The 13,613-nt window shown below is 49.9% G+C and overlaps 3 protein-coding genes across 3 annotated transcripts; 1 reads left to right on the top strand and 2 right to left on the bottom strand.

The window, feature by feature from the left end:
• Positions 1 to 614: 614 nt before the first annotated feature.
• Positions 615 to 2,152, bottom strand: BCR38DRAFT_459463 (Sialidase; the record flags this gene model as incomplete). The annotated part of the gene is made up of 4 exons (XM_040862286.1): positions 615 to 1,394; positions 1,451 to 1,522; positions 1,607 to 1,761; positions 2,068 to 2,152. 4 exons carry the CDS (start codon positions 2,150 to 2,152, stop codon positions 615 to 617), a joined length of 1,092 nt encoding a protein of 363 aa, XP_040713721.1.
• A 3,174-nt stretch (positions 2,153 to 5,326) lies between these two features.
• Positions 5,327 to 7,575, bottom strand: BCR38DRAFT_487388 (Cupredoxin; the record flags this gene model as incomplete). The annotated part of the gene is made up of 7 exons (XM_040864151.1): positions 5,327 to 5,570; positions 5,644 to 5,863; positions 5,920 to 6,783; positions 6,838 to 6,928; positions 6,981 to 7,089; positions 7,149 to 7,232; positions 7,280 to 7,575. 7 exons carry the CDS (start codon positions 7,573 to 7,575, stop codon positions 5,327 to 5,329), a joined length of 1,908 nt encoding a protein of 635 aa, XP_040713722.1.
• Positions 7,576 to 11,302: 3,727 nt separating this feature from the next.
• BCR38DRAFT_440798 (uncharacterized protein) lies at positions 11,303 to 13,312 on the top strand. Its single transcript, XM_040860730.1, has one exon. It carries the CDS (start codon positions 11,462 to 11,464, stop codon positions 13,019 to 13,021), a length of 1,560 nt encoding a protein of 519 aa, XP_040713723.1. The 5' UTR covers positions 11,303 to 11,461; the 3' UTR covers positions 13,022 to 13,312.
• The last annotated feature ends 301 nt before the right edge of the window (positions 13,313 to 13,613 follow it).

Raw genomic sequence — 13,613 nt, forward strand, 5'->3', positions numbered from 1 at the left:
AGCTGGCTTTTTACCTCCTTGTTTCCACCTCCCGCTAACTGGACAAGCTTTGCGATGAGACGCAAAGTATGGATGCCACTATGTTCGTCTCCGGACTGAAGGAGTACGACTCAGGTTATACACCGCGGCTAGCTCCATTCACCGCCTGATTTGGGAAGTGAGCTCCAGTCTGATTGATACTTGGATATGCTATGTGAATGACTTGCAATAACACATTACTGCCCATAAATATTCATAGAAGTAAGACAGATCACCTGAGTTCTTGTATTTCTGACATGGGAAAACGTTATCAACATTATGTAGCAATTTCGAACGCAGCTGAAAAATATAAGGCCGGCAAGCCCCTTTTCTCCCACATGTCGAACCCCAAGACCAACCAAACGTATAACGTAAAAGTAAAGAGTGAAAGATAAACATCAAATAATCATCAAGTAGTTATTGACAGAGTGTTATATTTTCTACGCAATGGACTCCTGATCTCATTACTTCAAACCTTTTGTTTAAGTCTATCCAAGCGCCATCCGATCCTAGGCCTTGTTTCTATCCTGTACGCAGTGAGCGTTATCCTGTGTATTATTTTCTCCCATGTTTCCTTGACCCAAACCCCACAAGCCTCATGCAGCTCGTGTCTGTGTGATAGGCTTTCCTACCAGCGCGCTATTCGTCCCAAACACACCCATTATCTCCGTCCCGCTCAGCGGCAACACTCCCGGCCAGCTGCTCTCAGCCTCGGCCACTAGCACCCTATCGATGACGGTAATAGCGCTATTATGCAGCCCACTAGAAGCCACACTCTTGATTGTTGCACCATTGGGCCAATCAACCTCGCTCGCATCCTCGTCCGTCATGAACAGAACCACCAAACCCCCATCAGAAAACTGCGCAATCTGCGGTGACCCAGCATTCCTCCCCGCCGCGGGATTGTACACTGTCTGCCTCTCTCCCCAACTCGTCCCGTCATCATACGTTACGGCGCCCTGGACCGAAAACAAGCCATGACCCGTCGTCTCGTAGACAACAATCAACGCATCCTGTCCCGTGCTCGCATCCGTAACCTCGACAATACTCTGCATGCCGTCCCTTTTCTTCTCGTCCGCCGCGTGACAAACCAAGCACTGCGGCACCTTCCACGTGTGTCCGCCATCGAACGACTTGGTCCGGAATGTCTCCTGGTTGTCAGTAGCCTCCGTCTTCGAATACGAAAGCTGGATCTCCCCCTCTACCCCAACCCGCATGAACGGTTCCCAGAACCCCAGCACGTCGGCTTCGGGCGGGGATTGCACGGCGTTGACGAGAAATTTCCAGCTGCGCCCGCCGTCGTAGCTGATGGACAGCGTCAGGCGGTAGTACGTGTACTTGCCCGTATGCGGTACGCGGCGAGAATGGGGTTGTAGCTGCTCATTGCGTTTCCCGAGATCCAGTTTCCTTTGAGGGAGGGGTTGGAGGACACGGGGACTTCGAGGAGGAAGCAGTTGTCCAAGTCGCCTGTGCTGCTGGCTATGGAGCCGATGGGCGAGAAGGTCTGTGTCAGACCTTACGACTACCAAAAATACCTCATTCTACAACGAGTGGGTCCCTCGTCTTTTGACGGTCAATTTGGTCCAACAGTCTGCCCCTTGTCGGTGCTTTCCACGACTTTGAGGGTCTTTTTGGAGCCCGAGAAGGAGGTATAAGAGCCCATGATGTTGCCGTCTGTTCGCCAGGCTAGGCGCGGGTAGGCGCCCGAGACATCCCAGGGGCACTCGGTACTGCTGACCGTGGCTAAATTTGTGTAGGTGTTTGAGTCTGCTCCTGCTTTTGCATGTCCGGAGGAATTTATCTCTCTTGTGTTTATGGCGGAGAGTTGTGGTAACGCGAGGCCCGCCGCAAAAGCTATCAGGGGCGCTAACAATAATGTGGACTTCATTGCGAGGGCTGTGAGGGAGATGCTTTGGTTAAGGTCGTCTTTTGGGTCGGACAAAAGCAGATATAAGTAATAAGTAAATTAAGAGTTATTATTTTGACTCGAGTATGGCACAACAGCACGACAGGAGCACTCAGAGACAGTGTCTGTAGTGTAAACCTTACGATGCAAGAGCGATTCGGTACGGCAGCCCGTCTTTAAGTCCATCCAGTCTGTGGGGCTCCCAGCCTGCACCTCTGGGGAAGTCATGATGAGAAAAAGGATGGATTCGATTTTGCGCACTAGTTGGTAGTCAGTCAATGCATTCATACATCGTGTTGGCGCTGCCCATGAGGTTGGCGGGCTGTCAATATCATTTCATCAAGGATGGAAACGACTGTAACCCACCTGAGACACGTCAGGTGTGGACTTGGGGTGTCATTATAGACAGTGGTTTTTCTGCTATAGGCTCACCAACCACTCGTTCTCACTACGCTAGTAAGAGATCTGGAGGGCATTCGTGCTGAATCGTTACGAAATCCGGAGGCCGCCTCTTGAATCGAACACCACGAGCAGAAAAACCTTGCTTCTGTGTCTTTTCCGCGGCCTGGTCTCAATCATATGCCTGCAATTGAGTTTGATGTTGCAGTATAGCGCTGTGGGGGATTCCAATCAGTTGCCACTTGCTAGTCGTCGGGACGGTCGACGGCCGGTTGCATAGATGGAGCGGCGGCTCCGCGGCTCCGGATCAAGCAGGACTCGATTGGTTCAGGCTTCTTCCTTGCTGGTTTCGGGAGATCTTCAGGAGTAGAACGGCAAGCATTGAGAAACAAGACCGTACAGCTCAGTTCCTCCGTCTTCAATGCATGGAACATTCCTTGCTTCTGAATCAATATTTCACCAGTGAAACAGGACCCAGGGGGATAGTGGTGCTCAATTCAGGAGTCTTGAGCGTAAACTAACAAGTGCTATGCACGCGTTCTCACGACCCGCAAATTTCAGACGATCGCCCTCTAGTTTCAAAATTCTCTGAACCACTTCAGCACAGACCTGATGGCCGTTGTGACGTGACCGATTCTTCACTTCCATGCGCATCTCCATTTCCAAGACAATTTGAGCCATACGTGGGGGAATTGATGATCCCCAAAGCTTCATTGATGTCATAGCTTCTCCTCGAGATACGACTTAGGAGACAAATTCTTCCATGAATATCCGTCCACTGCACTAGCAATTCTGCCACGCCCCTGAAAAGGATCCTAGTTGCGGTACTATTTCTTGAAGAGAAGACAACGGGGGATGGGAGGATCGCTATTCCTATTCCAGAACCCGTAAGGCTGCCATGTTGCTCAGATTAAGTGGGATCATCAAAGAATCTAGACTAGGACCTTGGGCCAATCGGGACCTCCGCTATTCTAAGCCATACGAACAGTTCTACCTGGAAATGATTCGGGTACTCTGGCAATAAACATTGCGCACAAATCAACATCGACGAGACCGTCGGCTAGGTCGTATGTCAGCAACGTCAGGAAGTGGATCTAATGTCTATCCGGATGTTGAGAAACTATTTGAGTAGCCCTCGAGGTATTCGGCATGCCGAACGCGCGTTCCTATTTCCCTGTCACGTTTAATAAACGCTGAAGAGATTGGCTATTAGAACTGCCTTCGATCCTGGATCGGCCTCTAAGGGTAACCTTTCCCGTCATCCTGAAGATACTAGCCACAGGACGTTTGGTTATTCTACATCGTCGGATTTGCTCCTTCGGAACTCTTGTGCAATGAAGCTCATTACACAACATATTCAGGCAGAGCAGGAAGGCTAAAACGTTTTGCATAATATTGTAAAAGAACTTCAGCTGGCGGCCGACCTGGCTGAAATTCAAACAGAAGATGTCATGCAATGCGTCCCGACTTTCATTGGCAGAAAATCATAGGCGGGTAGGGTGACACCATTGTTGATGTGGGCCACTATTCGAAAATCATTCCGCGGGCGGAGTCGAAGTCATGATAAAACTCCCGAACATCGGTGTGATGTCGTCGATTCATGTAGATCACATGGTTCTTGAGGGCACGTGATTTAGGCTTCTCGGCCACGAAGTACTGCAGTTATTGTCATCCTGTAAATGAATAACGTACCCCACAAGCAAGTTGGCCACTTTTTCTTGGCACCGTACGAACAACCTTTTAATTAACATCTTTACACATACCAAGATGGGATCGAATTGGAAAGAAAGCGACATGATTCTAGCGTGTCAGGCGCTTCAATCGAAACCCGAATTAAGCATCCGACGCGCTGCCCAACTCTACAATGTCCCTCGTACAACTCTAGCTAACCGAAAACGCGGACTACTATCTCGACGCGATACTCGACAATCTAGTCAAGAAATTGAAGACATAATACAGGCGCATATAACCCATATCTCGAAGGAGGATTTCTTTTCGGCATTCTATAGGGCGTATCGTACGACTATAACTAAGTCGAATATCCAGGCAGGTTTCAGGGGGACAGGACTTATTCCGTACGACCCGGAATATGTGATTTCACAGCTGGATATTAAGCTACATACGCCTACACCTCCTGGGAGCTCGTCTGGCGCCCCCTTAATCTGGGAATCAAAGACTCCAAATAACCCAACCGAGGCGCAATCCCAGTCTGAATACGTTAAAAAAAGAATCGTATAGCATCGGAATAGCTCCCCGACGACAATACTTACGGCTATTGACCAATTTTCACGTGGTGCGACGGCTGTTATGCATCGGTTAGTTTTAGTTGAGGATGAGGTTACTACACTTCGGAAGGCCAATCAAGAGCTAAGCCGTCGTCGAAGGACTAAAAATCGACAGCTACAAGATGGAGGATCTCTTAGTTTACGAGACGCTCAGGACTTACAGTCTCAACGGGATATTGAACAGCAGCTAGAGGATGATATACGTGTAAGTCGTCGTCGTACGAGACCGGCCGAACCACGCCGACGGCGCTGTAGGATCTGCGGAGAGCCCGGACATAATGCTCGTGCTTGTGAGAATGATAAGATACGTACGAGGAAGAGGATTCCGATTAGTTTGAGTTATTATTTTTTAGTTTAGTCAAGTTATTGAAGTTATTCATACGGTGCCAAGAAAAAGTGGCCAACTTGCTTGTATGGCCATCTTGGTTGTGGGGTACGTTAGATTATAACTAGTATATCGCACTACAATACTCACATATCTCACGCTATGCTCTGTTAATCTACATTCCTATGTTCTGGTATGTGTTTATATCATCACCTATGTGGAGCGATAAACAATTCCTTCAACATCTACGCAATGTTAACATGTGACAATTGAAGAGAGTCGCTGAATTGATCTATTACTATCTATCCCAACGCATTGCATCTAACTACCATCTAAACAATCCGATTCCTCATCTTATCCTTACTTAACTCCCACTGTAATATTATAGCCAAATTACGAAATAACCTGGACCTTCTCGCCGGAAGAAGCAGCATCAGTACACGAGTCTGAACTCTTGCAGCAACTTCTCTTCCAACTAGTGAAGTTTCCTCCAGTTTTCGTCTCAAAGCGACACTGTTCCCAAACACTCTCTCCGACAGAAGGATTCTGCCACTTAGGATCATCGGGCGCATTTACGACCAACGCACCCGCCATACCAGTGAGGGAGTGAAAATCATTATGGCAGTGGAAAAACCATCTGTGAAAGACATCAGCTGAATCCGCATTGAGGCAAAGGAGTGAGAGAAGGAGCAAATAGGGGCAATACTCACGTCCCAGGGTTCAATGTTTTGAAAGCGGCCACAACGTACGTCCTCGCCGTAAGCTGAATTGTATCGCGACGCAATGGCACGGCAGGAAAATCATACGAATTATCCTTGATCTTATCATCGTCAGGACCGTTGACTTGAGACGGTTGCTGTCTGTCTGTAGAGCTAAGGCCCTGAGAAGGTGTTTGATAGAGGACTTGGAAGTCGTGGCCGTGGAGATGGACTGGATTTTCAAATCAGTACAGAAATATTTGGAGACAATGCGACAAGACGACTTACAGGGATGAGTATTGGCCTTTGCTGTGATAACGAGGAATACATTAGTGCCCTGCTTTACATGCCAGGTGTTGTTGGTTCCATAGTAGTCTTTGTCTGTGAGACCGCCCACGCCAGGTTCAGGAATCAGATCATCGCTTGAGCACTCTGGCGGCGTTTGAGTTTGGCGAAGGAGAACCGGAATTTGCTGGGCAAAAAATTGTTTGTCATTCATAGTGGCATACCGATCGGTTCCACTGGTGACAGTCAAATCCAGGTGGATAATGGTAGAATCCGAGTCATTGCCGTACATAATTCTATCGACATCAGCCTCGGGCTGCAGCTTTCCGTCCGAGTACCACTGGTCGGTAACTCGCTGGTCGGTATCCGACGCGTGCGATGGAAGATTTTGCAAAGTGAACTGATTGTTATCGCTGGTGTAGCATGGTGCCGTAGTCTCGGTGCATGACGATGTTGCCTCGAAATAGGGGGTCACCAGCTTTCCGTCCACGTTAAATTGCCCCGTTGCCATGGCGGCGTACTGGTACTGTGACAGGCTAGACCCCTGCAACTTTTGGCAGTCGTTGCCAGAGTACAGATCTGGGTCAACAACACCATAGAGGTTGAAGCTCTTAGTACTGTTCAGCATAACACTGTATCTCTGCCCTGGATGAATCATGATGGACTTGGCGGTGGAGACGTTGTCGCTCTTCAGCGGCACCCCGTCAACTTCAATGACAGCCAAATCAATATCTGAATCGTCTGCGAAGACGATGAAATTGGAAAACGCAGACATATTGATGATCCGTACGCGCATAGGCGTGCCTGAACTAAGATTTGTCGCATCGTACTGAGTCATACCACTCAAGTCGTCGCGAGCGATTGCTCCTATGTAGGAAATTAGCAAACAAGCAATAACTGCGACTTAAGCAAGAAACTCACCATCAGGGGGTACTTCCAGACCACATATGTTGTTCAGACAACAATCTCCATTCGTAATTTTCTGCTCAATGGCGGGCATTGAATCATTCCACTAGCGGTATAATCAGTAAATAAGAACCCCAAGACGGCGCGAAAGCACTTACCGTTTCAGATACATCAAAGATGAAGTCGTGGTCAGCATCATACCCGTAGTACGCCGGTTCATCAGCCTGCCTCACGATCAAAGGCGCCCTCAGGCCGTATGGATATTGTCTTTTTCAGTCAACGAGCACGATCTTATCATACCTGATACTGCGAGAATTTTAACTTACCCAACTTTGTGACTGTGGACCCAAAACGATCCGACCTGATCAGCCTGCCAAACATACATCTGAGAGTGACCCTTGTGAAGGCCGCTGGCAAAAGATTAGCATCGCGTAAAATCAAGTTGTGTGGGACTGACCATTGAGTCACGCCAACTGGACCATCGGCTTGGTTGTTGTACATCTGGTGGAATCCGTGTGCGTGCAACGACACCGTGTCGTTTACGTCATGGTTGTTGACGTTGACGATGATTCTGTCATTTTGGTTCACCTCGATTGACTGCGGAGGCCATTCGTTGTTGATAAGAATCGCATCTCTGCTGGTTCCCGGTAGCTTCGTATACGTCAGATTCCAGTTGTAGAATTTATCATCCGCGATGGCGCTTCGAGTGGATAACGCGGCGAGCGCCAACGCTACCGTCCTGGGATTCTTCATCTTGAGACAGATGTAGTACAACTTGTCTGAGAAGATGTTCAACTCGTTGACTTCCAAGGTTTGTATCTTCGTTCTTCTCAGAGAAGTGGCCTGTCAATGTTGTTGATGTGATGGGAAGATCTTGGCGTCAGAGTTGGGATATTCTCATGGGCCGTTATATACAAAACTGTCTCGACTGAGAGGTGCTGTAGCTAGCCCCAAAACCCATGGGCAGTGCACTTTCGGGTGGCAACGAAGGATCAGTAAAGTCATCATATATTGCTACAGACGTGGACTCGCACATTTGCTTGCGAACTCTCCGATCAGGGTTCTTCGTGGGAGCGTCTAATCTTCCAGTTCGTCCTGCCCTTGCCAATAGATTAATTGTGCCCAATGAAAGACGGAAATGACAGACTTGGCTTTCCCCAGAGAAGTATCCTAAAGAACTCAACAGTAGTCGTTGCTTGATTGCAGATTCGTTTCATTTTCGGGTAATCTGGTCCGATGCATGTGAGAAGTCAAATTTAGGTGGAAAAGCAAGCACCTTCACCGTCTGCAAGGTCATGAATCGTTGACGGAGACGTTGAACACCGCGAGGAGCGAAACCCCGACCTTAGCCTGGTCGAGTCGCAAGTTGCCGGTCTTCGGTGGAAAGGAAAACAACGTAAGTGGACATAACCTAAACGGAAAGAGTCTGGGGAAACTCGCGGCCTGGCACTAGTCGGTACCAACAGAAGCCGATGGCGCAGGTACTCTCCGATCGTCCATCTCGTCGACGTTACGTCGCGCTCGCTCGCAACAGGCGCGGCTGCTAATTCATGAACACGGCGCAAGAGCAGCAGAGTCGGCCTGAAAGATGAATTGACATTTTGATCTCGCGGCAGTTTTCGGCGTGTTTCCATTGTTCTGGAATAATAAGTCAGCTTAAGGTTGTGCTAGGCACCAAATAGGGGCAGTGAAACGTTGACACGGCAATTAGCCTCGAGTCTATCTCGAAAAACGCGAAAGAGCCGCAAAGATATACGTGTCTTTGCTGACCGTTGAAGCTTAATACTGGAAAATCGGACGAGCTACTGCCGTGCACCGACTTGGTCGACTTCGCCGACTTGATCAATTCGCCCGCTTGTGAAGTACGTTATCAGGTCGTCACCATGCCAAGTTCCCAAGAGCATGTATCGCTCGAAAACCACTAACGTACCCCACAAGCAAGTTGGCCACTTTTTCTTGGCACCGTATGAATAACTTCAATAACTTAACTAAACTAAAAAATAATAATTCAAACTAATTGGAATCCTCTTCCTCGTACGTATCTTTATCATTCTCACAAGTACGAGCATTATGTCCGGGCTCTCCGCAGACCCTACAGCGCCGTCGGCGTGGTTCGGCCGGTCTCGTACGACGACGACTTACACGTATATCATCCTGTAGCTGCTGTTCAATATCCCGTTGAGACTGCTTAATATCCAGCTGTGAAATCACATATTCCGGGTCGTACGGAATAAGTCCTGTCCCCCTGAAACCTGCCTGGATATTCGACTTAGTTATAGTCGTACGATACGCCCTATAGAATGCCGAAAAGAAATCCTCCTTCGAGATATGGGTTATATGCGCCCGTATTAGGTCTTCAATTTCTTTGCCGTACGACCTTTTCAAAGCCCTAAAACAGCCTACATCGAGAGGCTGGAGCTTATGTGACGAATGAGCAGGCATACTAAGTGTAATAATAGTATGCTCTTTGCAATATAGCTCGAAGTCAGTCGAGTGGTGGCTCTCATGCCCGTTGAGGATAAGAAGACGATAAACACCCTTCGTACGATCCTTCGTATAGCGATCAAAGTGCTGAATCCAGTCTACGCCTCGCTCATTTGTTGTCCAACCGTTTTTTGTTACAGCGATTACCCAATCGGACGGGAATGGGCTATTCTCGTACCAGGATAAGAGGTGGTTTTGACCCGCGACAATGATATACGGCGGGATAGCCCAGCCGGACGAATTAATACCCTGGATTACTGTAGCCCATTCTCGATTCCCTTGTTGGACTGTACGAGGCCTTCCGCGTCGTTCGGCACTTGTAACTACCATCTCGGATGAGATTAAGCCCATCGCGAACCCTGTCTCGTCGAAGTTATAGATATCCGCCTCTTGGATACCATATTTCGCAATTGTATTTCGTACGAGCGTAAACCACGCGCGATACGCGTCAGGATCTTCGCAATAGGCTCGTTGGTAGTCGGTTCTTCGATTAAAACGCGTCCGAAGGTCTGGTTGTCGTCGTACGAAGTTCGAGGCCCAGTTGACGCCGACGCGTCCAGCGCCACGGTCACGGAGCAGTCGGTTAGCCATAGCTTCAACACCATGGAGCCGGGGAGGAAATGATCGCGAATCTAGGTCAAGTATATATTGTACGACCGCTAACTCTTCTGATTCCGTAAGCTTATGACTAGATTGTCGAGTATCGCGTCGAGATAGTAGTCCGCGTTTTCGGTTAGCTAGAGTTGTACGAGGGACATTGTAGAGTTGGGCAGCGCGTCGGATGCTTAATTCGGGTTTCGATTGAAGCGCCTGACACGCTAGAATCATGTCGCTTTCTTTCCAATTCGATCCCATCTTGGTATGTGTAAAGATGCTAATTAAAAGGTTGTTCGTACGGTGCCAAGAAAAAGTGGCCAACTTGCTTGTGTGGCCAACTTGCTTGTGGGGTACGTTAATCACTTTACCTGGGTGCTGTGGGATTGAGCGCCACGGTTATGCCCTAGGCCGAAGGCGGTGTAGCGGCAATTGCACTAGTGGGGTCAAAACCCTTCCTCATAGATAAAATAGCTACACAGAAGACACAACAGAGCAGATAGATAGATCAATCAACAGAGGATCTACGCAGAGTCATCAATAGAGGATTGAATCCCTCATGGTAGCATCTCATCGTTACTGATCGACGGATTGATTACTCTGTTAGATCCCCTCTCTACGCGCAGGACACGGTCTGGCAGTACGCAAAGGCGTAGCTCAACAGACGGCAGTGTCGCTGGCGAAAGAGACGGTAGGGTTCCTACACCCTAGAACTGACGCTTCCGCAGCAAGCCCATCGCAAGGATGGCATCCCCCAGCAAGCCCACTCAAGGAGTGGCTCCGTCGCCAAGAGTAGGCGAGGAATCTGTCGACCCATCAGAGAAGGCATTCACAGGGAATGACCTTCAGGCCCTCGTGAAGGAGAGCCTGGAATTGGTAGAGGTACGACACAAATCAGAGATCAAGACTCTTCGGGACCAGATCGACATGCTCATCAGTGAGCGAGAAGACCCTAGCCTTAGGGGCCGTAAGTCAGGTTCGATCCCCTCGAATGAAGAATTCAGAAGCACGACGGGCCAGCAGATGCCGCCGGCGCCGCCCCAAGGCTTTGCCTATGAGATCGAATCGGACAGCGAAGAAGACGCGTCCCCTAGAATTAAAATCAAGAAGCGTGAGCTATCACAAGCATCAGAGCGTAAGCCCTCACACTCACCCTCCGATTCGGACTGCAAGAGCAAGCGCGGCAGATCCAAGCCCGTCAAGCCCGACAAGGTCGGCAAGGATAAGAAGAAGCACGCGCGCGGCCGATTCGACCCCGACGATGACAGCGATCCATCAAGTGAACAGTCCGAGCCTGAGGATTCAGAAGATTCCGACCTATCCTCATCCTCATCAAGCGATGACGACCGCCGTAAGCGTAAGAAGAAGCTGTCAAGGTGCAGTAAGAAGACCAACCTTGATTGGGAGGACTGGGACTTCGAGCCTGACAAATCCCAATGGGTACGCGGGCCTGACATACAAGCCTTGGCGTAAGATCTTTGAGCTCTCGCTGGAATCCATTGGCTGGTACAAGGGCAAGAACATCACCAAGCGTGACGACGTACGCATCGCAAAGGCCATCATGATGTCGTCGGACGGCATGGCCAAAGGACTTATCGACAACCTCACAACCGGAGCAAAGATGCTCAAGACGCTCAAAGCTAACTTTGACCAGTCGGCCAAGCAGCGCCAGAGGGCCCTGTGGAAGGACCTCGCCGCACTGAAGTATGACGGCAATTGCCCCGTCACGTTCAACACCAAGTTTCGCAAAGCTGTGTCCGAATGCTGCGACGCCGGACTCAAACTCACCAGCAGTCAACAGATCACTATGTTCCTCACCGCTACTGAGGACAAGGCCTCAAGCTGGACTCGACAGCAAGAGCAATTCCTCCGTCGCAACAAGATGAAGCCGGCAGAGCTCATGGAAGAGTTCGCCAACGCATTCCATCACAAGTTAACCCGTGGAGGCAACGGTAGCCAGAACAACGGAAGGAGCAGCGGAGGCAACAGCTCCCACAACGCTCAAGCGCCTGGCAGAGATGGTGACAACAGTGACAGTAGCACTAGCCGAAGAGGTCGACGATCCACCAAGGACGTCGAATGTTACAACTGCGGCAAGAAGGGCCATCTCAAGCGAGATTGCCGATCCCGCCCTAACGACGGTAATGAGGATGATAAGGGTGCTAGCGCGAATACCGCAAGAGGGCGAGAGCAATCCGTCGCGGCGCCACCCGGACTTGAAGAAGCCCTTGGCGACAAGTTCTACGGAGCGAAGGCAGCGTTCGATTACCAAGATCTCATCAACGAATACGACCAGGCTACTCAAGCCCTTATCGCACGAAGCTGTACAGCAGACGCTAGATCGGCTGATCCTGACCAGCTACTGTTCGACACCGGAGCTGATATCCACGTCACAAACGACGAAGACGATTTTACAGAGGGCACTATAGTCACACTGAAGAAAAACGCGTATCCAGTGATCACTGGCGGTGGCATCGTACACGCCCAGAAAGTTGGCACAATTAAGTGGCTCGTGAAAGGTCCGGACGGCCTGCGCAACTATTTAGCCGCCAAGTATGTACTATTCGTACCCAAATTTCCTATCAAAGTATTCTCGGGAAAGCTATTCTACCTCAACGGCGGTACGATCCGAGGCAACGATATCGTCAGTAATACCGGCACGGTAGTCACAACAATAGACGTCAAGAGAAGAGGCTGGCTCTTGTGGCAATTCGGGAAGAAACAGCCCCAGAGGACACGAAAGAGTCACGTGGACTACCTAAGTGCCCCAGCGCCGGAGCCAGAGCCAGAGCTAGAGCCAGAGGGCGCCCTACAGTCATTCGGCTTCACAGCAGAAGAGGTCGCCAGTACGAAGCGAGTCATGGACAACACGATAGTCAGCCCAAGGATTGTGGAGATGACGGACGACCTGGCAGGTGTGACACCGCACGAGTGTTTCCACCAAGAGTTGGCGTCAGAGGGCGAATGGACACCGGATGTGGCCAACTTACGGATCCCAGGATCCCTAGCGCTAGTACATGAAGACGTCACAGATGAAGACATAATCAAGCCGCGCAGAGGACTGCCCCGCAAGGCCAAGCCGAACATACGAGCCCTATATCCAAGAGGGCGCAGACGTTGATGATGTTGGTCAAGATGTGGAAGCCGGCTACGTCAGGCCACGTTGGGTGCTAAGCGACCAGAATCCGGCCGACGGTCTCACCAAGCCTTTGGACAGGACTAAATTCAATCAATTCATTGACCTGCTGGGGATGGAACGATTGGAGGCAGGAGCACTGGACGTGAAGCGCGACGGCGGTGAAAGGCGGCAGAATCGCACTACTATTGAGTGATGAAGAAGCCGTATTTGCAGGAATTGGACCCTAGAACCTACAGTGGCGAGAGGGCGTGTGGGATTGAGCGCCACGGTTATGCCCTAGGCCGAGGGTGGTGTAGCGGCAATTGCACTAGTGGGGTCAAAACCCTTCCTCATAGATAAAATAGCTACACAGAAGACACAACAGAGCAGATAGATTATTATTATTATTATTAAATACGCCGTAGGCTCGAAGCCCCCGGTACCTCTACTAGTACTCCCGTATGTCAAACCGTGCCCTAATGGCTGGACTAAATACATACGCTGCGTCGTCGGTTCGCCCTATTGGCGACTGCGTTGCGTTCACTACCATACTACGTTGGTTCTCAACCTACCAACAAAGTCCCCCTGAGAAGAT

The sequence above is a fragment of the Pseudomassariella vexata genome, assembly GCF_002105095.1.
Source record: "Pseudomassariella vexata strain CBS 129021 chromosome Unknown BCR38scaffold_10, whole genome shotgun sequence".
Classification (NCBI taxonomy): domain Eukaryota; kingdom Fungi; phylum Ascomycota; class Sordariomycetes; order Amphisphaeriales; family Pseudomassariaceae; genus Pseudomassariella; species Pseudomassariella vexata.